Below are 23,472 nucleotides of genomic sequence, written 5' to 3'. Positions count from 1 at the left end.
TGAGGGAGGGGGCGAAAGTTCTAGGAGCGTTGAAAAATGTGTGGAAGGCGAGAATATAAAAGCAATAATGGGTATGTTTGAAGGAGTAGTGGTTCCAACAATGTTATACGGTGCGAGACGTCTGTATATACATGTGAATATATACATGTGGGTGGGTTGGGCCATTCTTTCGTCTGTTTCCTTGCGCTACCTCGTTAACACGGGAGACAGCGACAAAGTATACTAAACATATATATAAACATAGGTAGCGCAAGGAATCAGATCGAAGAATGGCCCAACCCACCCACATACACATGTATATACATAAACGCCTACACACGCCCATGTACATGCTTATACAATTCAACGTATACATACATATACATACACAGACATATACATATATACACATGCACATATTCATACATGCTACTTTCATCCATTTCCGCAGTCACCCTCGCCACACATGAAATGACACCCCCCCTCTCCCCGCGTGCGCGCGAGGTAGAGCTAGGAAAGGACACCAAAGGCCACATTTGTCCGCACTCAGTCTATACCTATCATGTGTAATGCAACGAAACCACAGCTCTCTTTCCAAATCCAGGCCCCACAAAACTTTCCATGGTGGTGCTATTTCATGTGTGGCGGGGTGGCGACGGAAATGGATGAAGGCAGCAAGTATGAATAAATACATACGTATATATGTATATGTCTGTGTATGTATATATATGGATTCGTTGAAATGTATAGGTATGTATATGTATGTGTGTGTGGGCGTATATGTATATACGTGTGTGTGTGTGTGTGTGTGTGTGTGTGTGTGTGTGTGTGTGTGACTAAATGGACCATTCCTCGTCTGTGTCCTGGTGCTACTTCGTTGACGCGGGAAACGGCGATTATAAAATATATATATATATATATATATATATATATATATATATATATATATATATATATATATATATTTAATGTATGTATGACTCATGGTGAGATGCCTGAGGATTGGCGGAATGCGTGCATAGTGCCATTGTACAAAGGCAAAGGGGATAAGAGTGAGTGCTCAAATTACAGAGGTATAAGTTTGTTGAGTATTCCTGGTAAATTATATGGGAGGGTATTGATTGAGAGGGTGAAGGCATGTACAGAGCATCAGATTGGGGAAGAGCAGTGTGGTTTCAGAAGTGGTAGAGGATGTGTGGATCAGGTGTTTGCTTTGAAGAATGTATGTGAGAAATACTTAGAAAAGCAAATGGATTTGTATGTAGCATTTATGGATCTGGAGAAGGCATATGATAGAGTTGATAGAGATGCTCTGTGGAAGGTATTAAGAATATATGGTGTGGGAGGAAAGTTGTTAGAAGCAGTGAAAAGTTTTTATCGAGGATGTAAGGCATGTGTACGTGTAGGAAGAGAGGAAAGTGATTGGTTCTCAGTGAATGTAGGTTTGCGGCAGGGGTGTGTGATGTCTCCATGGTTGTTTAATTTGTTTATGGATGGGGTTGTTAGGGAGGTAAATGCAAGAGTTTTGGAAAGAGGGGCAAGTATGAAGTATGTTGGGGATGAGAGAGCTTGGGAAGTGAGTCAGTTGTTGTTCGCTGATGATACAGCGCTGGTGGCTGATTCATGTGAGAAACTGCAGAAGCTGGTGACTGAGTTTGGTAAAGTGTGTGGAAGAAGAAAGTTAAGAGTAAATGTGAATAAGAGCAAGGTTATTAGGTACAGTAGGGTTGAGGGTCAAGTCAATTGGGAGGTGAGTTTGAATGGAGAAAAACTGGAGGAAGTGAAGTGTTTTAGATATCTGGGAGTGGATCTGGCAGCGGATGGAACCATGGAAGCGGAAGTGGATCATAGGGTGGGGGAGGGGGCGAAAATCCTGGGGGCCTTGAAGAATGTGTGGAAGTCGAGAACATTATCTCGGAAAGCAAAAATGGGTATGTTTGAAGGAATAGTGGTTCCAACAATGTTGTATGGTTGCGAGGCGTGGGCTATGGATAGAGTTGTGCGCAGGAGGATGGATGTGCTGGAAATGAGATGTTTGAGGACAATGTGTGGTGTGAGGTGGTTTGATCGAGTGAGTAACGTAAGGGTAAGAGAGATGTGTGGAAATAAAAAGAGCGTGGTTGAGAGAGCAGAAGAGGGTGTTTTGAAGTGGTTTGGGCACGTGGAGAGGATGAGTGAGGAAAGATTGACCAAGAGGATATATGTGTCGGAGGTGGAGGGAACAAGGAGAAGAGGGAGACCAAATTGGAGGTGGAAAGATGGAGTGAAAAAGATTTTGTGTGATCGGGGCCTGAACATGCAAGAGGGTGAAAGGAGGGCAAGGAATAGAGTGAATTGGAGCGATGTGGTATACCGGGGTTGACGTGCTGTCAGTGGATTGAATCAAGGCATGTGAAGCGTCTGGGGTAAGCCATGGAAAGCTGTGTAGGTATGTATATTTGCGTGTGTGGACGTATGTATATACATGTGTATGGGGGTGGGTTGGGCCATTTCTTTCGTCTGTTTCCTTGCGCTACCTCGCAAACGCGGGAGACAGCGACAAAGTATAATAAAAATAAAAAAAAAAAAAAAATATATATATATATATATATATATATATATATATATATATATATATATATATATATATATATATATATATATATATATATATATATATATATATATATATATATACCTCGCAAACGCGGGAGACAGCGAAAAAGCAAAAAAAAGAAAAAATTTATTATATTTATTTTATTTTGTTTGTCGCTGTCTCCCGCGTTAGCGAGGTAGCGCAAGGAAACAGACGAAAGAATGGTCCAACCCACCCACATACACATGTATATACATACACGTCCACACACGCAAATGTACATACCTATACACCTCAGTGTACACATATATATATATACACACACAGACATATACATATATACACATGCACATAATTCATACTGTCTGCCTTTATTTATTCCCATCGCCACCTCGCCATACATGGAATAACAACCCCCTCCCCCCTCATGTGTGCGAGGTAGCGCTAGGAAACCACAACAAAGGCCCCATTCGTTCACACTAAGTCATGTACTCATGCACCGAAACCACAGCTCCCTTTTCACATCGAGGCCCCACAGAACTTTCCGTGGTTTACCCCAGATGCTTTACATGCCGTGGTTCAATCCATTGACAGCACGTCGACCCCGGTATACCACAGCGTTCCAATTCACTCTATTCCTTGCACGCCTTTCACCCTCCTGCATGTGCAGGCCCCGATCACTCAAAATCTTTTTCACTCCATCTTTCCACCTCCAATTTGGTCTCCCACTTCTCCTCGTTCCCTCCACCTCTGACACATATCCTCTAGGTCAATATTTCCTCACTCATCCTCTCCATGTGACCAAACCATTTCAAAACACAATCTTCTGCTCTCTCAACCACACTCTTTTTATTTCCACACATCTCTCTTACCCTTACATTATTTACTCGATCAAACCACCTCACACCACACATTGTCCTCAAACATCTCACTTCCAGCACATCCACCCTCCTGCGCAGCCACACAACATTGTTGGAACCATTATTCCTTCAAACATACCCATTTTTGCTTTCCGAGATTATGTTCTCGACTTCCAAACATTCTTCAAGGCTCTCAGAATTTTCGCCCCCTCCCCCACCCTATGATTCACTTCCGCTTCCATGGTTCCATCCGCTGCCAGATCCACTCCCAGATATCTAAAACACTTTACTTCCCCCAGTTTTTCTCCATTCAAACTTACCTCCCAATTGACTTGACCCTCAACCCTACTGTACCTAATAACCTTACTCTTATTCACATTTACTCTTAACTTTCTTCTTTCACACACTTTACCAAGCTCAGTCACCAGCTTCTGCAGTTTCTCACATGAATCAGCCACCAGCGCTGTATCATCAGCGAACAACAACTGACTCACTTCCCAAGGTCTCTCATCCACAACAGACTGCATACTTGCCCCTCTTTCCAAAACTCTTGCATTCACCTCCCTAACAACCCCATCCATAAACAAATTAAACAACCATGGAAACATCACACACCCCTGCTGCAAACCTACAATCAGTGAGAACCAATCACTTTCCTCTCTTCCTACACGTACACATGCCTTACATCCTCGATAAAAACTTTTCACTGCTTCTAACAACTTGCCTCCCACACCATATATTCTTAATACCTTCCACAGAGCATCTCTATCAACTCTGTCATATGCCTTTTCCAGATCCATAAATGCTAATACAAATCGATATGCTTTTCTAAGTATTTCTCACATACATTCTTCAAAGCAAACACCTGATCCACACATCCTCTACCACTTCTGAAACCACACTGCTCTTCCCCAATCTAATGCTCTGTACATGCCTTCACCCTCTCAATCAATACCCTCCAATATAATTTCCCACGAATACTCAACAAACTTATACCTCTGTAATTTGAGCACTTACTCTTATCCCCTTTGCCTTTGTTCAATAGCACTATGCAAGCATTCCGCCAATCCTCAGGCACCTCACCATGAATCATACATACATTAAATAACCTTACCAACCAGTCAATAATACAGTCACCCCCTTTTTTAATGAATTCCATTGCAATACCATCCAAACCTGCTGCCTTGCCGGCTTTCATCTTCCGCAAAGCTTTTACTACCTCTTCTCTGTTTACCAAATCATTTTCCCTAACCCTCTCACTTTGCACACCACCTCGACCAAAACACCCTATATCTGCCACTCTATCATCAAACACATTCAACAAACCTTCAAAATACTCACTCCATCTCCTTCTCACATCACCACTACTTGTTATCACCTCCTCATTAGCCCCCTTCACTGAAGTTCCCATTTGCTCCCTTGTCTTACGCACTTTATTTACCCCCTCCCAAAACATCTTTTTATTATCCCTAAAATTTAATGATACTCTCTCACCCCAACTCTCATTTGCCCTCTTTTTCACCTCTTGCACCTTTCTCTTGACCTACTGCCTTTTTCTTTTATACATCTCCCACTCATTTGCATTGTGTCCCTGCAAAAATCGTCCAAATGCCTGTCTCTTCTCTTTCATTAATAATCTTCTTCTTCATCCCACCACTCACTACACTTTCTAATCAACCCACCTCTCACGCTTCTCATGCCACAAGCTTCTTTTGTGCAAGCCATCACTGCTTCCCTAAATACATCCCATTCCTCCCCCCACTCCCCTTACCTCCTTTGTTCTCACCTTTTTCCATTCTGTACTCAGTCTCTCCTGGTACTTCCTCACACAAGTCTCCTTCCCAAGCTCTCTTACTCTCACTACTCTCAACACCCCAACATTCTCTCTTCTTTTCTGAAAACCCCTACAAATCTTCACCTTCGCCTCCACAAGATAATGATCAGACATCCCTCCAGTTGCACCTCAGCACATTAACATCCAAAAGTCTCTCTTTCGCGCGCCTATCAATTAACACGTAATCCAATAACGCTCTCTGGCCATCTCTCCTACTTGCATACGTATACTTATGTATATCTCGCTTTTTATATATATATATATATATATATATATATATATATATATATATATATATATATATATATATATATATATATATATATATATAAATTTATATATATATATATATATTTTTTTTTTTTCTTTAAAACTATTCGCTATTTCCCGCGTTAGCGAGGTAGAGTTAAGAACAGAGGACTGGGACTTTTTTGGAATATCCTCACCTGGCCCCCTCTGTTCCTTCTTTTGGAAAATTAAAAAAAAAAAAAAAGCGACGAGAGTGGAGGATTTCCAGCCCCCCGCTCCCTCCCCTTTTAGTCGCCTTCTACGACACGCAGGGAATACGTGGGAAGTATTCTTAATCCCCTATCCCCAGGGATATATATATATATATAGGGGAGAAAGAATACTTCCCACGTATTCCCTGCGTGTCGTATAAGGCGACTAAAAGGGGAGGGAGCGGGGGGCTGGAAATCCTCCCCTCTCAATTTTTTTTAATTTTCCAAAAGAAGGAACAGAGAAGGGGGCCAGGTGAGGATATTCCCTCAATGGCCCAGTCCTCTGTTCTTAACGCTACCTCGCTAACGCGGGAAATGGCGAATAGTTTAAAAAAAAAATATATATATATATATATATATATATATATATATATATATATATATATATATATATATATATATATATATATATATATATATAATATATATATTTATATATATCCTTTGGAAGCCAATGAAGGGAATTCATGAATGGTAGATTTGTGGACGAGGTGTTTCTTTTGAAAAGTCTGTGTAAGAAATTCTTAGTAAGAAAGAGGGATTTGTATGTGACATTTATGGATGCGAAGAAGCATAGGATAGGATATACAGAGATGCCATGTGGAAAATGCTTCCGATATAAGATGTATGAGGAAAGCTAGTGAATACAATGAGGAGTTTTCTGGCGGGAGATTCAAGCGTATATGTGAGTAGAATAGGAGGAGAGTGAAGAGAGGAAAGCGAGTGTTTGCAGGTGTATGTGGTATCTACGTCTGAGATGTGTGGATGAAATGTTGAGGGAGGGTCTGCAGTAGGCTGTTTGCGGATGATGGCTCACTCTTGAATGAGAAACTGTAGAAGCTGGTAAGTGAGTCTGGAAGAGTGTGAAAGGGGGAAGATGATATGAATAAAACATGGATAAATGTATGGTTATGAGGTTTAGAGGGGGAAGGGGGAACAGACTTGATTGAATGTGATTTTAGATGAGAAAACCTTTAGGAAGTGGAGTGCTTTAGATACCTGAGACTGAAGGTGACAAGGTATCGAACTGTGGGATCGGAAGAGATAAAGAGGGAGGTCGTGGGGTTAACTGTAAGGGAAATGATAGATATCCTTAATAATATTGTTTTTTTGACAGTGTAAAAGTGAGGTGTTGGAGTCAGTGTACTATGACTAGGACAGCTACATAAGATGCGCTGAAATGGTTTGGACATATGAAGAGGATGAGCAAAGAGAGAATTTCTAAGAGAATGTATCTGTCAGAAGTGGAGCAAGCAAGGGGGAAGGGGTCAACTGAGAAGAAAGTGGAAGGAGAGAGTGAAAGAGGTTTTAAGTTATAGGAGCCTAAGCATGTAGGAGGGTAAAATGTGTTTATGGATAGAAAGAATTGGAGTGATCTGATATACAGGGGATGACGTGCTGTCAGCAACCTGGAGTGGGGCATGCGAAGTGGTTAGGGTAAGCCACAGAGCGCTCTGTGGGAGCTGACTGTTGATGGAGGGCTTTGGCGTAAGTGCATTTATATGCACAACAGCAAGGGAGTGTATATAGATAGATGAAGCCTCTTTGTCTGCTTTTCGCGCTACCTTGCTAGCACGAAAAACGGCGAATAAGTACAGAAAAAAGAGCCACTTTGCCATGAGCAAAAGCAAGTTCCAGTCGAAAATATGTCATCTGGAAAGGTAGAATGATGAAAGAGTATATTAGATTAAAAAAAGGCCGGGGGAATAATTTGAACCAAAATGCTTTGAAACCTAAGATTTGATAGAGGAAAAAGTATAGAAGAAGGGAAATGCGAATGAAGGAAGAGAATTTCACAGTCTAGCTATGTGATGTAGGAAGATATCCCAACGGCCACTCTTGGTGTGACTGCTCTCCAACACTAAAACTATGGGAAGAAGCAGCCACTCATAGGACACAAGTTCAAGTCTCGCGAGATACCTCAAAAGAGCAGCGGCAGAAATGGTATCTGTAGAATAGAGAAAGAAAAACAACATTGCTTCAGCTGGAGAGGATGGTTGAAGGGAGTTATCAGCAGGCTAGTGAGAAGGTTTTGAATACTTCCCTTGCTAAAAGAGATGAAACGAGAGCCTCTTCATATAGGTGAACAGTATTCCACACAGGGATGAATGAGATTTCTGTAGACTTGAATAACTGCTCAGAGGAGATATCTGCAGCACATATATCTACCTATGAAGCAGATTTGATAGTGTTCACTGTGAGGGGTTTCTAGGTTAAAGTGCAGGATATGGGTAAGCCTAATGTATCTGTGTCAGTGAAATGTTGAATTATGTGGTGTTCTGAAATTTGAAAACGAGCGATATTCAGGAAATGGAGATTGGCAGTAATTGCGTTCTTGCATTGTCTGACTTCACAATTTACTGCCTCCCCTTTTGGGAACTCTGTACAGTTCTAAATTCACAGCAGATATATCTTTAGTGCGAGAAAAATGAGTAGTACTTGTGGCCAGAGGAAGTGGAAGTGAGTTTAAGCCTGTACTGTGTCATTGTTGGAATTGAATAAAGTTATGAAGAAAACGGACCTTATCCAGGATCCAAAGTATATCAAATTACGATTGGATCAACAGCATATTTCAAGGCCTGCTCAGCTGAGACTGCTACAAATATTCCTAAGATGTAGAAGTCGACAGGCTGCCGTGCTGGTGAAGATATTCATAATGAGGTTATTGTTGTGGTTCTGGGTCGTTGTAAAACCCGTGACGATTGTGGCAAAATGAATCAAGTGGTTGATTGTTCCAGGCACTTTTGTTTATTGTACTGTTTTATACTGTAGTATGCGAGAAAGGAATAGAATGATGGTGGTAACCAGATTTCAGAAAATAGAGGAATTTGCAGAAAACACGGAGTTTAGTGGTTGTCTTTGTAAGATGCTAAAACAATAGTGGTTCGAGACATTGGGGCAGTTCAAGTGGTTATGGTACTCATTTCGGTGGCGTATTCAACGGCAGTAGCAGTAAGTGTACTCAGAGAACGGTAGAATTCGAGAAGTCTTACGAATTACATTAGCAGTGGTAGATCACATGCCAGAGTACAAGTGGTAGAATTTAAGGGAACAACGATAACTGAACCCAAACTTTAAAAACACGAGTCTGAACATTAACCTTCACAAACAAACTTCGAAGAACCGAGTAGAGTAACGTTTTTTAACGGTCGCCCTTCGTGCGGGTCAGTGTGCACGGCAATCTTTCAGGGGTCGAGCTACGGCCTGGCTGGCTTGTTCCCGTCCTCATGCATGAGGAACATGGCCTCCGGCCAGGCCATCGCCGGGGTGTTCTCCTCCCTGGCACGCATAATCTCTCTCCTGGTGGGGGAGGAACCCATCTCCAGCGGTCTCATCTTCTTCGCCATCGCAGACGCCTTCCTCCTCGCCACCATTGGAGGCTACATTTACCTTACCAAAACGGTAAGTTTATTCCACAGTAAGTTTGTCCCGACTTTACATTATTAGTGTGAGAAAGTGAATAGGGCAACATTGTTCCTGTCTCATCACCGATAAACTAGATCTAACCAGGAGTCTGGTTGAAATCTATTGAATCTCCTTTCGAACAAGTATAAAAATCATTCACCAGCGCACCAAATCTGATTTGCGTCTCCATGACTGCTATTCAGTACTGTCAGTAGTTTGGGAGGTCAAGTTTATAGATCTTACATGTATTTTAATCCCAGACGGTTATAGGTTTGTCATCTCCAGACCCACTTCGAAGTCACTGCGTCTAATGTCCTTGCCAGCGAGGATCCTAGAGTTATAGTAGAAAAGTTACTGTAAGCAGGAAGCTGTGTAGATAAGTAGTGGAGGTATTGTGTTTATGTAAGTTCGTGCGAACCCAAGTAGGTGAGCGAGTGCAGCCCTCTTGTGGTGTGAATGAGAATGAATCAGTGTGTGCGAGTGATGTTTTCTAGTGGTTTGAAAGTGAGTTGACGCGCTATATAGTTGTTAGTTGCTTGTCTTAGTGGTCGGGTATGGATGACGTAGAGAGAAGTTTCATGGAGTAATTACCCAGTGTTGGCCCCGGCCCCGGCGTCATTGTTGGGTCAGAATGTATCCTGCAGCAGTTGTGTACAGACCTCCCAAACAAATGCATGTGTTAAGCATGTTTCCTGAAGCCGTCAGACTTCATGCAACATCGGAACGTGGCGCACTCAGTGAATTTCTCGTTTACCGAAGGATGTTACCGACGGTATCAAGATGGAGAAGCAGCTGGAACAGTTGCTTGTACTCTTGATGAAGCAAGATGGTTCAGCAAGCCCAGGGAAATTCCATCGGAGGGCAGAGCGCTTGAGGCTAGTCCTGGAAAGGCTGAAGGACACTGGACAAGCACCAGTTGATAACGGTGCAACGACCAGGCATGGTTTCCACTGCCAGTAGCGGCGGTGCGCCACCAAGGCAAAGTTTTCCATCGGCTCCACACAAGCTCCGCACCTGTTGCCTTCAGCTATACCGAAAGAATTCGATTCATGTCGCCACGAATTCAAGAGATACGCGACGTTGACGAAATTTTCTCTGCTTTCCAGTCTGCTGGACGGCGATTGGATACGACTCCTGCGGTATGGAATTAGTGTAATAAACTGATAATGATGGGAGACTGACCCCGACGCTATGAAGGCGTACCTTTGGGGATATCAGAACATCATCGTGGACTAGAGAAAATAATGCACAAGAGGTCAAGTATAGGATGAAACGTTTGACGATTTTCTTTGTCGTGAAAAAAAATGACAAATTTTTGTGATCTTCTTGAGTCCTTAAACAGCTGCTTTAAGAGACTGGATCGACGTCGGGACTCTCGACGAGGAAGCATTGAAAAGCATGCCTCGACTGAAATGACTTGAATTTACGACCTGTCATTAACATATGCCAAGCTTCCGAAAATGCTAATGTGAACGGTGGATTGAAACTAGGCTCTATGGGTCATACATTGCGAGAGTTAAGTATATGCTCCAGTTGTGGTAGAGATCGTCACATAGAAATGCGGACGTGTAAGACTGTGGATAAAGAATGCTTTGAACTGTGACAAGAGAGGCCATTTTGCGATAGTGTACAAAATCTGTGCCGACCTTACGGAATGGTTTCGAAGCAGTGTTCAAAGTGAAGCGTGAGGGCCAAGCGTGTGAACCAAGCCGCGGGTGGAGATAAGCGCCACTCATAATGCGGGTCTCCACACCCTCTTGTGAACGCTAGAATGTGGAGCTGAGGCTATGGTTAGAGACAGATATAGATAAATGTAGATGTCGATTTATTGACAACAAGATTTCATTTGGTATTACGTATCTTAGATACTGTAGCATGGCCTATTCTAAATTAGCACATCTACATAAGAAATGAACCGCAATGTCACAAAAAAATATAGGCATGACTAAGTTTATTGATATATTACATGAATAATTCTTTAAGCGCATCTTTGGGCCAGTAATATACAGCAATTCAATAGAACAAACGCGGCATTGTAAAACATATATCATACATGATTTCAATGATATATTTCTATACTTTTCATTTATATCATTATTTTGTATGTCATATGACAGACTCGACCTGTAATTGGTGTTTTCAACAAGTAAGTTTTCTAGAGCAGATCCATTTGACTGCTGGTATAAGTACAGTGTCTGAGGCCAGTTTCCCAATTACGTGACGTTCACTTTGACACTCCCCACACGTATGTAGACGCCCGCTCTTGAATAGTCAGGCGGCTTCGCCCAAGTCTAGTTCAGCGACCGTGTTCGATATCGAACAGCATATGCGATCCAGTTCATTTACATTTTTGTATTACAAATTATGAACAATATAGTTAGGACTGACTGTACGAAATAAGTCACACCTACTGGACGGTAAGTTAGCAGTATTTTGTTTAATACCATTCACTGCATACATGTGTATACACCATAAGGCTCAGTAAATACCAAACTTCTTACATAACTTGGATGTTTGGCTGCTGTGATGTAACATTAATTGTTTGGCGTGACCAAATAGATCGTATTCCATATTACATGTTATTGAAAAACACGCTGTTTAGCAGAAACTAATGCGTGTATGTATGTATATGGGTTGATATATATATATATATATATACGTATATATATATATATATATATATATATATATATATATATATATATATATATATATATATATATATATATATATATATATATATATATATATATATATATATATATATATATTATCCCTGGGGATAGGGGAGAAAGAATACTTCCCACGTATTCCCTGCATGTCGTAGAGGGCGACTAAAAGGGGAGGGAGCGGGTGGCTGGAAATCCTCCCCTCTCGCTTTTTTTTTAATTTTTCAAAAGAGGGAACAGAGAAGGGAGCCAGGTGAGGATATTCCCTCAAAGGCCCAGTCCTCTGTTCTCAACGCTACCTCGCTAATGCGGGAAATGGCGAATAGTATGAAAAGAAAAAAAAAATATATATATATATATTGGGAAGGATCACAATTTTGCGCGTGATCAAGATATTCCTATGAGTCCACGGGGAAAATGAAACACGATAAGTTCCCAAGTGCACTTTCGTGTAATGATCACATCATCAGGGGAGACACAAGAGAGAAATATAACAGTCAATTGATATACATCGAAGAGACGAAGCCAGGACGCCATTTAGTAAACATGTGATTGTCCAAAACATACAACGAGCGTTCATAAACTTATCATTTTACAAATCTTATCAACAATAAAGTTATCTAATTTGTATAGACCATCACTAATATTAAGATTATAATTCTTTATGTATATAATAATAGAAGATTCAATGCTATCTCTCTTGGTAATAGAGTTAGAGTTAATAACTGAGATAGCGTTACTCCAGTCAATACAATGATCATAGTTTTTAACATGATTAAACAAGGCATTTGATTCTTGTCCCGTTCCTATACTATATTTATGTTGATTAAGTCTAACTGAAAGATCCTTACCAGTCTGACCAACACAGAATTTATCACAGTTTCCACAAGGCACTTTATAGATGCAACCAAGAGAATTTTCTGGTGAATTCCTGATTAAGATATTCTTTATAGTATTATTGTTGTTAAAGGCAACATTTACATTAAAGCATTTAAGCAACATGGGGAGTAAAGTGAAACTATTATTAGAAGGGAGAACTAAAAGATTCTTGGTGTCAATGGGAGGTTTAGGCTCAGCTCTATAAAATGATTTCTTTGCTAACTTAAGGGATTTATCAATGAAAGATCTAGGGTACTTTAACTTAGATCCAATAGAATATATCTTCTCAAACTCATCAATAAACTCTGGACTGCAAATACGTAATGCCCTAAGGAACATAGATTGAAATGATGATAATTTAACTTTGTCATGTTGAGATGAGTAATAATGGATATATGAGCATACATTGGTAGGTTTTCTGTATATGCTAAACTTAAACTTGTTTCACCCTGTGATTCACTTCCGCTTCCATGGTTCCATCCGCTGCCAAATCCACTCCCAGATATCTAAAACACTTCACCTCCTCCAGTTTTTCTCCATTCATACTTACCTCTAATTGACTTGTCCCTCAACCCTACTGTACCTAATAACCTTGCTCTTATTCACATTTACTTTCAGCTTTCTTCTTTCACACACTTTACCAAACTCAGTCACCAGCTTCTGCAGTTTTTCATATGAATCAGCCACCAGCGCTGTATCATCTGCGAACAACAACTGACTCACTTCCCAAGCTCTCTCATCCTCAACAGACTGCATACTTGCCCCTCTTTCCAAAACTCTTGCATTCACCTCCCTAACAACCCCATCCATAAACAAATTAAACAACCATGGAGACATCACACACCCCTGCCGCAAACCTACATTCACTGAGAACCAATCACTTTCCTCTCTTCCTACACGTACACATGCCTTACATTCTCGATAAAAGCTTTTCACTGCTTCTAACAACTTGCCTCCCACACCATATATTCTTAATACCTTCCACAGAGCATCTCTATCAACTCTGTCATATGCCTTCTCCAGATCCATATATATATATATATATATATATATATATATATATATATATATATATATATATATATATATATATATATATATATATATATATATATATATATATTTTTTTTTTTTTTTTCAAACTATTCGCCATTTCCCGCATCAGCAAGGTAGCGTTAAGAACAGAGGACTGGGCCTCTGAGGGAACATCCTCACCTGGCCCCCTTCTCTGTTCCTTTTTTTGGAAAATTAAAAAAAAAGACAAGAGGGGAGGATTTCCAGCCCCCCGCTCCCTCCCCTTTTAGTCGCCTTCTACGACACGCAGGGAATACGTGGGAAGTATTCTTTCTCCCCTATCCCCTATATATATATATATATATATATATATATATATATATATATATATATATATATATATATATATATATATATAAATATTTTCTGTTAATGAGATAGCCTAGATTAGCGCTTCAGTTACTTGTGCCATCTCAGCTAACATAAAGAGAACTACTCATTTCAACCTAAAAGGATTGTGGCTGGAATGATAGGAAGCTCAGCTTTTGTGTTTGTCATCTTATAGGATCTGTATTAATGATGTATTTCTGACTACATGGTGTACCTGAGGAGATGTAGTTTGGCCAATAACTTCTGTTGGTTCATTCTAGTGCTTCGTGACCGACAAGCAAAGACATAAATATCAAGTTGAGATCTCATAGTTTTATATCATCAAGGATTTTATACTAAACATTCTGCCAGGTTTGAATAATTAGGTCCATTCATTTGTTGTACGTCTGTCTAAACCTAAATCAAGCATCACTTCAATATATTCAGTGAACATCTTAAGATCTGACATCCACATTCGTATGGAGTGATTGGAAAATGCTATTTATTCTACTTTTTTTTGTGATGGTTTATCCATAGATATCAACCACATGACAAATGACAAGCCGCCTTTCCATCTGGCTCCCTAGCCAGGAACATTGTACTGTGATGTATGATATTGTTCTAGAATTTAGACCTTTTCAAGCCACTTAATTAGTCCTGCACAAATTTTGATTATATTTTGTATTATTTCGAATCCTCAACAGGTGTTCATTGCTACTTACAGGAACTTTACGCGAAAGTGAAGTTTGAAGCGATGGAATCATCGAAGACTAAGATAGAGGTCAAGAGCGACTGGTCGACCTACTGGGCTGTCTTGAGGAAGGTGAGGTTTTCTGCCTGTCTGGGTAGAGTGTTGTTGCTGGTGATGAAGACATGAAAGTATTGCCCTTGAAGCACTTTACTGCTCTTGGTTGAACACATGTTTCTGTTGATTAGGTATTTTAGTCGCGAAAATCTTGTGATGCTGTCGAGACGCTCTTTTTTCTATCATCGTTGACACAGTGTCGGATTGTTTACGTAAATGTTTTACTGTAAATATCGTCTCAGTTTTCAGCGAATCACACAAGCTGCTGGGGAAAGATGTAGCGTGCTGTGCTAGTTCATGTAGTTGATGCTTTTAGCATTTGTAAGTGTTACTGTTGATAAATCTAAGTGTAGCTGTTGGCCGACTTAAAATATTTAGCTAATGACCCTTAGATGTTACTATGGATATTCAAATGTTTCTGTCTCTGGAGTTAAGTAACAGTCTGGTTAATGATACACGTGGGTGTTGGTACTGTCACACTTGTGTTACTCTTGGCTCACCTTCATTGCCGTCACACACTTCCTCGTCTCCACACTGACCTTCTGATGAATGAAATGAGTGTTGGTGTTTGTATCGTGTGGTTCTTCCCCTCACATGTTATCAAAAGGCAGAAATAGGTTACAGAAAGCGTAAAGAAGCTTCCGCAGGATCATCTGGCTGCTTTTGGCTCAACCCTCGAGCAAAATCTCCAAGCAGAATTTCTTCCCACATTTCGAGTCAAATGCTTTAACAGGATACACCAAGTTCCTTAGCCTGCATACCTAAATAATCTACTCCCCTACCCACGTACAGTTCGCACGACGTCAGTGGAGGGGAAAAACTGAACCATCTGTGTTTAGATAAGGTCTTCCCTGCTGCAGGTGAGGTTCTTGAATAGATATCTCCGGGTTACAGATTGATTTTGAAGGTTTGAGGAGGACGGTTTTATTTTACTAGTATTCTGTGGAACTTTTGTAATTGCTGGAAGCTTCTATTGTCGGCAGATGATGTTTTAGTCTTCAAACACATGTTGTTTGACAAGTAGATGAGGTATTGGTAAACCAATGGCATTTTCTCGGTGGAGCATCTGTTTAGAAGAGCAACTATTGAAGACGTCAGGTTCTGGAGCTGCTGTTAGTTCTTTCAAGTTGTTATCTGGTAGATGATTATTAACCTCTTGACTGGTTAAGTGATGGAGTCATGGCAGGAGGCCACTTAGACGCAAACATTGTCCTTTTTAGCTGTCCAAATTAAGGATGTTCACTTTTATTCATGTCTTCGTTGGATATTTGAAAGTTTTGTACATCTGTCGACCATGAGTCTCAGACATATCTTTAGGATCAAATGTCTTCCTCAGTGGATGAACTGTCACCTTTGATAGATGATCGAAACTAAGGAATACAAAAGAGTTCAAATATCAACAGACCACTGAGTCCCTTCGGAGCTGTTTGTGATGGAGGGAGAGATTTGGAACTCATAGATCAGTGTGGTATAAATAGATAAAGAGACATATCTAATAAAGGAAAATACTATAACTTTTCCTGTAACTAAGGTGCAAACAACGTGACAATCGTGGATTTGGAGCGAAATATTTATCAAGTCCATTCTTAAACGAATCGATGTTACTGCTATCAACCAGTCTAATAGGGTAAATCGTTCCATTGTTGACAATCTTGATGGAGAAAAAGTACTTCGCCTCATTCGAGGATAAACGTTTGCTCACGAGTTTGTAATCATAACTGCGAGAGAAATCACACAAATGTGTTACTACGTAGGTTAGATCTATATCATCGAAGCCTTTGATGATTCTGAATGTCTGTATCAGATCACCCTTAACATTCACTAGACAGGTTCAAGTCGTTTAGTCGGTTCAAAGGATTTGTTTCTCAGGCCGGGAATCATCTTAGTAGCTCGCCTCTGCACTCTCTCCATTCTGTCTGCCGTTTCTCAAGTAGGATGATCAAAATTGATCACAATATTGAAGATGGGGATGCACCATTGAGTTATAAAGAGTAAGAATAACTTTGTGAGACTTAAATTCAAGAGCCCTACCCATGAATCCAAGAATTTTGTTCGCCTTTTCAAATGCTTCTGTGCACCGTTTACTTTGCTTGTGTGTGATCACCAGAGAACACCACAACCAAGTATTTTTCCTCTTAAGCTTTTATAGTTCGAGAAAAGTCACACTGTGGCTTGCCTTTCATTTATCTCGACTAAGATGAATCCATAAATCTATATAAAAGACGTGTTCCTCCTCCCTCCCTACAGAGAGCCTCAATTCCACTGTCTATCCTCAGCGTTCTACTGAGGGAACAGTGATTTAAGTCGTATTTGAGCAGCAATCCCTGCTGCTTTCTTTGAACTTACAGATGAGATCAAAATGGCTAATGATTTTATTGTAGAATAACTGGTTAATGCATACAGCTTCCTTCAAGTGAGAATGGAGAAAAGGATTATTCCACCTAATCTTGCCAAACATGAGAGGCGAACTGATTATGAAGGAGGTAGAATGGACACAAGTGGTAAATAGATGTGTTTATTTCTCAAGACTCATTATAGGCTAACGACAAAACTGAAGATTATTAAGAATGTATGACTGACTTTACTTCTGAAAATCACTGTTGATAATGTGAAGCTTTGTTCAATAGTGCTGGTAACTTCTCTGTGTGATAACTTCTCTGAAATGCGAATCGCGTCACTTGCATGCTGACGTCTGAGACCTCAATAAATATTTCCTTGGTGACGTGCGCATGTGTCTGATGAGTAGTCTGTAAATAAATGTTTTCATGAAGAAAATTGCATCTGTGTCTTACTAATGACCTGTATAGCTAATGTCTCTTACTAATGACCTGTACAGCTAATGTCTCTTACTAATGACCTGTATAGCTAATGTCTCTTACTAATGACCTGTAGAGTTAATGTCTCTTACTAATGACCTGTATAGCTAATGTCTCTTACTAATGAACTGTATAGCTAATGTCTCTTACTAATGACCTGTACAGCTAATGTCTCTTACTAATGACCTGTAGAGTTAACGTCTCTTACTAATGACCTGTATAGCTAATGTCTCTTACTAATGACCTGTATAGCTAATGTCTCTTACTAATGACCTGTACAGCTAATGTCTCTTACTAATGACCTGTATAGTTAATGCCTCTTACTAATGACCTGTACAGCTAATGCCTCTTACTAATGACCTGTATAGTTAATGTCTCTTACTAATGACCTGTACAGCTAATGCCTCTTACTAATGACCTGTATAGTTAATGCCTCTTACTAATGACCTGTACAGCTAATGCCTCTTACTAATGACCTGTATAGTTAATGCCTCTTACTAATGACCTGTACAGCTAATGTCTCTTACTAATGACCTGTATAGTTAATGTCTCTTACTAATGACCTGTACAGCTAATGTCTCATATCGATAACCTCTGCACTACGTCTGTACTGTAGATATCTTCTTAAAGTCCTGTGCTAGTCTGCATTTCATGAGTGACCTGTGTAGTAAATGACATCATACTGACTTATAAATCAAACCCTCGCCAGTAACCTGTGTAGCACGTGTGTCCTGCAGTTTACTTGTGCATCTGTCTTATATCCTGGCTGCTTCGTCCGACCCTTGAACCTGTATTCGGAGCTACGATCACCCGCGGCGAAATAGTGGCCAGCGCGTTGTCCTCACGAACACTTCCTCCACTCCACCCAACACATGGCTCCTGCCTCCCCCGACCACCATCTCTTGCATTGGCCTCCCCTGCCCCCTGGCTCCTCCTTCCCCCCAGAGCACCACTTCCCTACCCCGACCACCCGTTTCCCACCCCCTTGCATTCCGTCTCCGACGGACCCCTACCTCCTGCACGGCCCTACCCCACACCCCAGTCCCTGCGCAGCCTTCCACTCCCCAGACTCTCACTCTCTGGCGGCCTGTCCGGTCTGTGTGGCATAGGTGGCCTGCCTGGTCTTTATGATGAGCACAGACCACCAAAGTATATATACACAGACCATTATACAGACCAAAATAGTCCTGTTTTCTGTGAAGTACTACCTCTGAAAGGTGTCTAGATTGTAATCTCTAGGTATGCTCTACATTTCTACCAGGTTTAAGGAAAATCCTTAGTGTAGATTGGGAAATTGTAATTTCGGTCACAGTGAGTGCACGCCTTCGTATCCCTGACAGATATGGTTGATGGGAGTCACCTTGGGAGGGACGATGTTTGTGACGCTCATGGTTTTCCCAGCTGTGGTGGTCTACGTCACCTCCGTGTACCCAGAATCCCAGTGGACTGAGGTCTACTTCCAGCCCACCATCACCTTCCTGCTCTTCAACGTGGGCGACTGGCTGGGCAGAGAAGCTCCTCGTCTGGTCAAATGGGTTTGTATCTATGTTCCATTCCTTTAGTTATTTTCGTATATTCACTCCCATTCTCACATTCAGTTACTCTCTCTCTCTCTCTCTCTCTCTCTCTCTCTCTCTCTCTCTCTCTCTCTCTCTCTCTCTCTCTCTCTCTCTCTCTCTCTCTCTCTCTCTCTCTCTCTCATTTGAGGATAATAATTCTGGTGTGGCAAAGTGGTGGGACAAAACATAAAAGGAAAACTAGAAATGTGGATAACGGCCATTTCTTAACTGAGACACAATTCAGGGCATTGGAAATACTATTTGTGATCATATCAAACATGAAGAAGGACTGCAAAGGAAATGTGGATAATGAAGAGGACAAAGGTAAGCTACAGGGAAATGTGGACAATTCACACAGATGGGAGGAAGAGGACTGATGGAAGTGTGATGAAAAATTAAAACAAGTGAGTCTGGAGCGATTGACAATGCGTCAGTGCCTCCCTGCAAAAGCCTGTTAGAGGTAGAGATTGTACGAGGGAAAAAATGTCAGACGTGGAAATTCTTTGCATGAAAAATTTGATATATGGATCATGTTGGTAAGCTAGTATTTTCAAAGAAAACGATGAGTGGTATGATGATAAGAATTCTCTCAAAAAGAAAGAGAGCGAAAGCTGTTCTTCAATTATATATGAGATAATGTAGGATATTGATGTGTTGCATGGCCACCAGGTAATGAAATGGAAATCCAGATTTAACGGAACGCAAAAATACTGCATATATAAGCTTAGTGGAATGGAGCACATGAATTTTTACAAAAGGCTGAAAGAGCTTTAACTATACAATCCAGACAGATGAAAATAACATTACGTAACAATGTATGTTTCGCGGGAAGTAGAGGGCATGAATGATGTCTTAAACCTGAAAGCCTCTCAATGAGGAAGTTACAGACCTGTCATATCCGGAGTTATGTGACGAAACTGGAAAAACAAGGGACGAAAATACACGAATGTTCAACGAAGAAACTGGAAAGACCGTCCAATGCAATTCCAGGAAAATGAAGAAACATTATTGATGATAGACACATCAGGACCATGGTTGCAGTCAGTCCCAGATGAACCTAAATATAGAAGGCTGTGCCAAAGAAGCGGACGCTGTGAAACACGACAAAAACCAACAAGCAAGATCCCAACCCTGTAACAAGCAAGACCCCGACCCTGCAACAAGCAAGACCCCAACCCTGCAACAAGCAAGACCCCGACCCTGCAACAAGCAAGACCCCGACCCTGCAACAAGCAAGACCCAACCCTGCAACAAGCAAGACCCCGACCGTGCAACAAGCAAGACCCCGACCCTGCAACAAGCAAGATCCCAACCCTGTAACAAGCAAGACCCCGACCCTGCAACAAGCAAGACCCCAACCCTGCAACAAGCAAGACCCCGACCGTGCAACAAGCAAGACCCCGACCCTGCAACAAGCAAGATCCCAACCCTGTAACAAGCAAGACCTCGACCCTGCAACAAGCAAGATCCCAACCCTGTAACAAGCAAGACCCCGACCCTGCAACAAGCAAGATCCCAACCCTGTAACAAGCAAGACCCCGACCCTGCAACAAGCAAGATCCCAACCCTGTAACAAGCAAGATCTCGACCCTGCAACAAGCAAGACCCCGACCCTGCAACAAGCAAGACCCCGACCCTGCAACAAGCAAGACCCCGACCCTGCAACAAGCAAGACACCGACCCTGCAACAAGCAAGACCCCGACCCTGCAACAAGCAAGACACCGACCCTGCAACAAGCAAGACCCCGACCCTGCAACAAGCAAGACACTGACCCTGCAACAAGCAAGACACCGACCCTGCAACAAGCAAGACCTCGACCCTGCAACAAGCAAGACCCCAACCCTGCAACAAGCAAGACCCCGACCCTGAAATAAGCAAGACCCCGACCCTGAAATAAGCAAGACCCCGACCCTGCAACAAGCAATACCCCGACATTACAACAAGCAAAAGCCCCGACCCTTGAACAAGCAAGACCCCGACCCTGCAAAAAGAAGACCCCGACCCTGGAACAAGCAAGATCCCGACCCTGCAGCAAAAGGTCGACGTTGGAACTCGTATTTAGATAATCTCTCTCTCTCTCTCTCTCTCTCTCTCTCTCTCTCTCTCTCTCTCTCTCTCTCTCTCTCTCTCTCTCTCTCTCTCTCTCTCTCTCTCTCTCTCTCTCTCTCTCTCTCTCTCTCTCTCTCTCTCTCTCTCTCACATACCTTCAAAAAAAAAAGAATGTCATACACGCCAGCTGAGTGGTAAGTTGAAGTCAAATAATTAGTCACATGAAGAATAAGTTGAACATTTTGCTGAATAGGAGCATCATTCAGCGAGATGATCAAGTGAAATGGCACTCAGCAACATTAACAAGATTCAGATCATCGTTAACATCTGAAACCGAAAAGAAAACGAGAACTGATTGACGAGTCTGCATCATCATGAGTGCAACCTCGTCAAAGAACATGTTACTGCAATGGAGTCCACTCTCCTCTGCCACTGTCTGTAGGGAAGGCTTGAAGCTGCAGGAGCCTCTGGAAATATAGCTATTAGGTTAAAGAACAAATATATACACTCAAGCAAAGAAATTTACAAAGAACTAAGACAAACTCTGTTCAGTGTTTATTGATAAAACTTAAAACTTTCTTCCCTCTGGATACTGTACAAGAAATGTGATACGTGGTATTATTGTCCCCAGTGATACGTAGTACCAGAAAAATGTTGTTTACAATGTAGACAAGGAAACCATGACTCCCATATGGAAGTAACATATGATGAAGACAGTTGGACCCCTGTGGCACTATACTACCTACACACAGAGGAAACACACAGAGATTACAGAAATTACGAAGGGAAAGATAATACTTAGGAAAATGATAGCCCATAAAGTTGAGCAAATAAACATGAACAAGAGTAATTTAGAAAAAAAATGTCAAGCGAAAGACAGAGTAAAACCGCAGATAAAAGTGATAAACATGAGAGAAACGAAAGCACAGGAATGAAATCAAAGGATAATAAGAAACAAAAAGGAAATGAAGAAAGGGAGAGACGCGAGACGTCGAAACAATGTTAACACACACACACACAATATTTGCCAGGCAAATGTATACATATGGAATGTGAATATGTTCATCCAAAAGATGTGCATGAGAACATTCATATTTGGAACCCTCAAAGCTATAGGTTATGATGAAGAAATTTAGCTTCAAATATGACAAACTGATTCAAGTAGGTAGGTGAACGGAACTTTATGCACCCTCAAGGCCTGAGCCAAACAGATAACTGGCTTCCATTAACAGATCAAGAGAGTAAAAAAAGAAAGACAATTGTAGATTTAAACATCCAAGGACTGTCGAAAATGAGGAGAGTACGAGATACGAACATGGGAACAGTGGAGTGCAGGAAGAGAACCAAATGACGATCATCACAGCCATGTAAATAGACTGACAGATGGATCGATTTGAAGAGAGTTGGAGATTCTTTAGTGGAAGCCTAGCTTAAACATCTCTGAAAATTTGATTGAGGCAGCGTCTATCATGCCTTGCAAGCGTACAACTCACCGGGAGGGACTAATCACGTTACCCAGGGCAACTGGAACAAGGACTGTGACAGACGCTGAAAGGGCGGGACATGACCAATAACCGGTCAACGAGAGATGGTTCGGACAGCCAATCAGCGGGCCTCTCTCCTCTCTTTTACTAAGAACCTTACTTCTGCATCCCACCACTCACTACCCTTTCTCATCTGACCACCTCCCACGCTTCTCATGCCACAAGCATCATTTGCGCAAGCCATCACTGCTTCCCTAAATACATCCCATTCCTCCTCCACTCCCCTTACGTCCTTTGTTTTCACCTTTTTCCATTCGGTACTTAGTCTCTCCTGGTACTTCCTTACACAAGTCTCCTTTCCAAGCTTACTTACTCTCACCACTCTCTTCTCCCCAACACTCTCTCTTCTTTTCTGAACACCTCTACAAATCTTCACCTTCACCTTCACAAGATAGAGATCAGACATGCCTCCAGCTGCCCCTCCCAGCACATTAACATCCAAAAGTCTCTCTTTTCCAAGCCGATCAGTCAACACGTAATCCAATAACGCCCTCTGGCCATCTATCCTACTCACGTATACCAGGTATTCCCAATCACCAGTCCTTTTTCAGCACACAAATCCACAAGCTCTTCACCATTTCTATTTACAGCAATGAACACCCCATGTACACCAA

The 23,472-nt window shown here is 41.5% G+C and overlaps 1 protein-coding gene across 1 annotated transcript in view; it reads left to right on the top strand.

Moving 5' to 3' along the window:
* Positions 1–23,472, top strand: part of LOC139747999 (equilibrative nucleoside transporter 1-like) — a 165,672-nt gene that overhangs the window by 116,230 nt on the left and 25,970 nt on the right. The window contains exons 6-8 of the mRNA XM_071660545.1: positions 8,918–9,150; positions 14,809–14,907; positions 19,046–19,240. Of these exons, the coding sequence (XP_071516646.1) occupies positions 8,918–9,150; positions 14,809–14,907; positions 19,046–19,240 (527 nt within the window). The remainder of the gene's footprint in view (positions 1–8,917; positions 9,151–14,808; positions 14,908–19,045; positions 19,241–23,472) is intronic.

Source organism: Panulirus ornatus, chromosome 71, assembly GCF_036320965.1.
Source record: "Panulirus ornatus isolate Po-2019 chromosome 71, ASM3632096v1, whole genome shotgun sequence".
In the NCBI taxonomy this organism is placed as follows: domain Eukaryota; kingdom Metazoa; phylum Arthropoda; class Malacostraca; order Decapoda; family Palinuridae; genus Panulirus; species Panulirus ornatus.
Note: the sequence above shows the minus strand (reverse complement) of the source record. Positions and strands in the feature narration are given on the sequence as shown.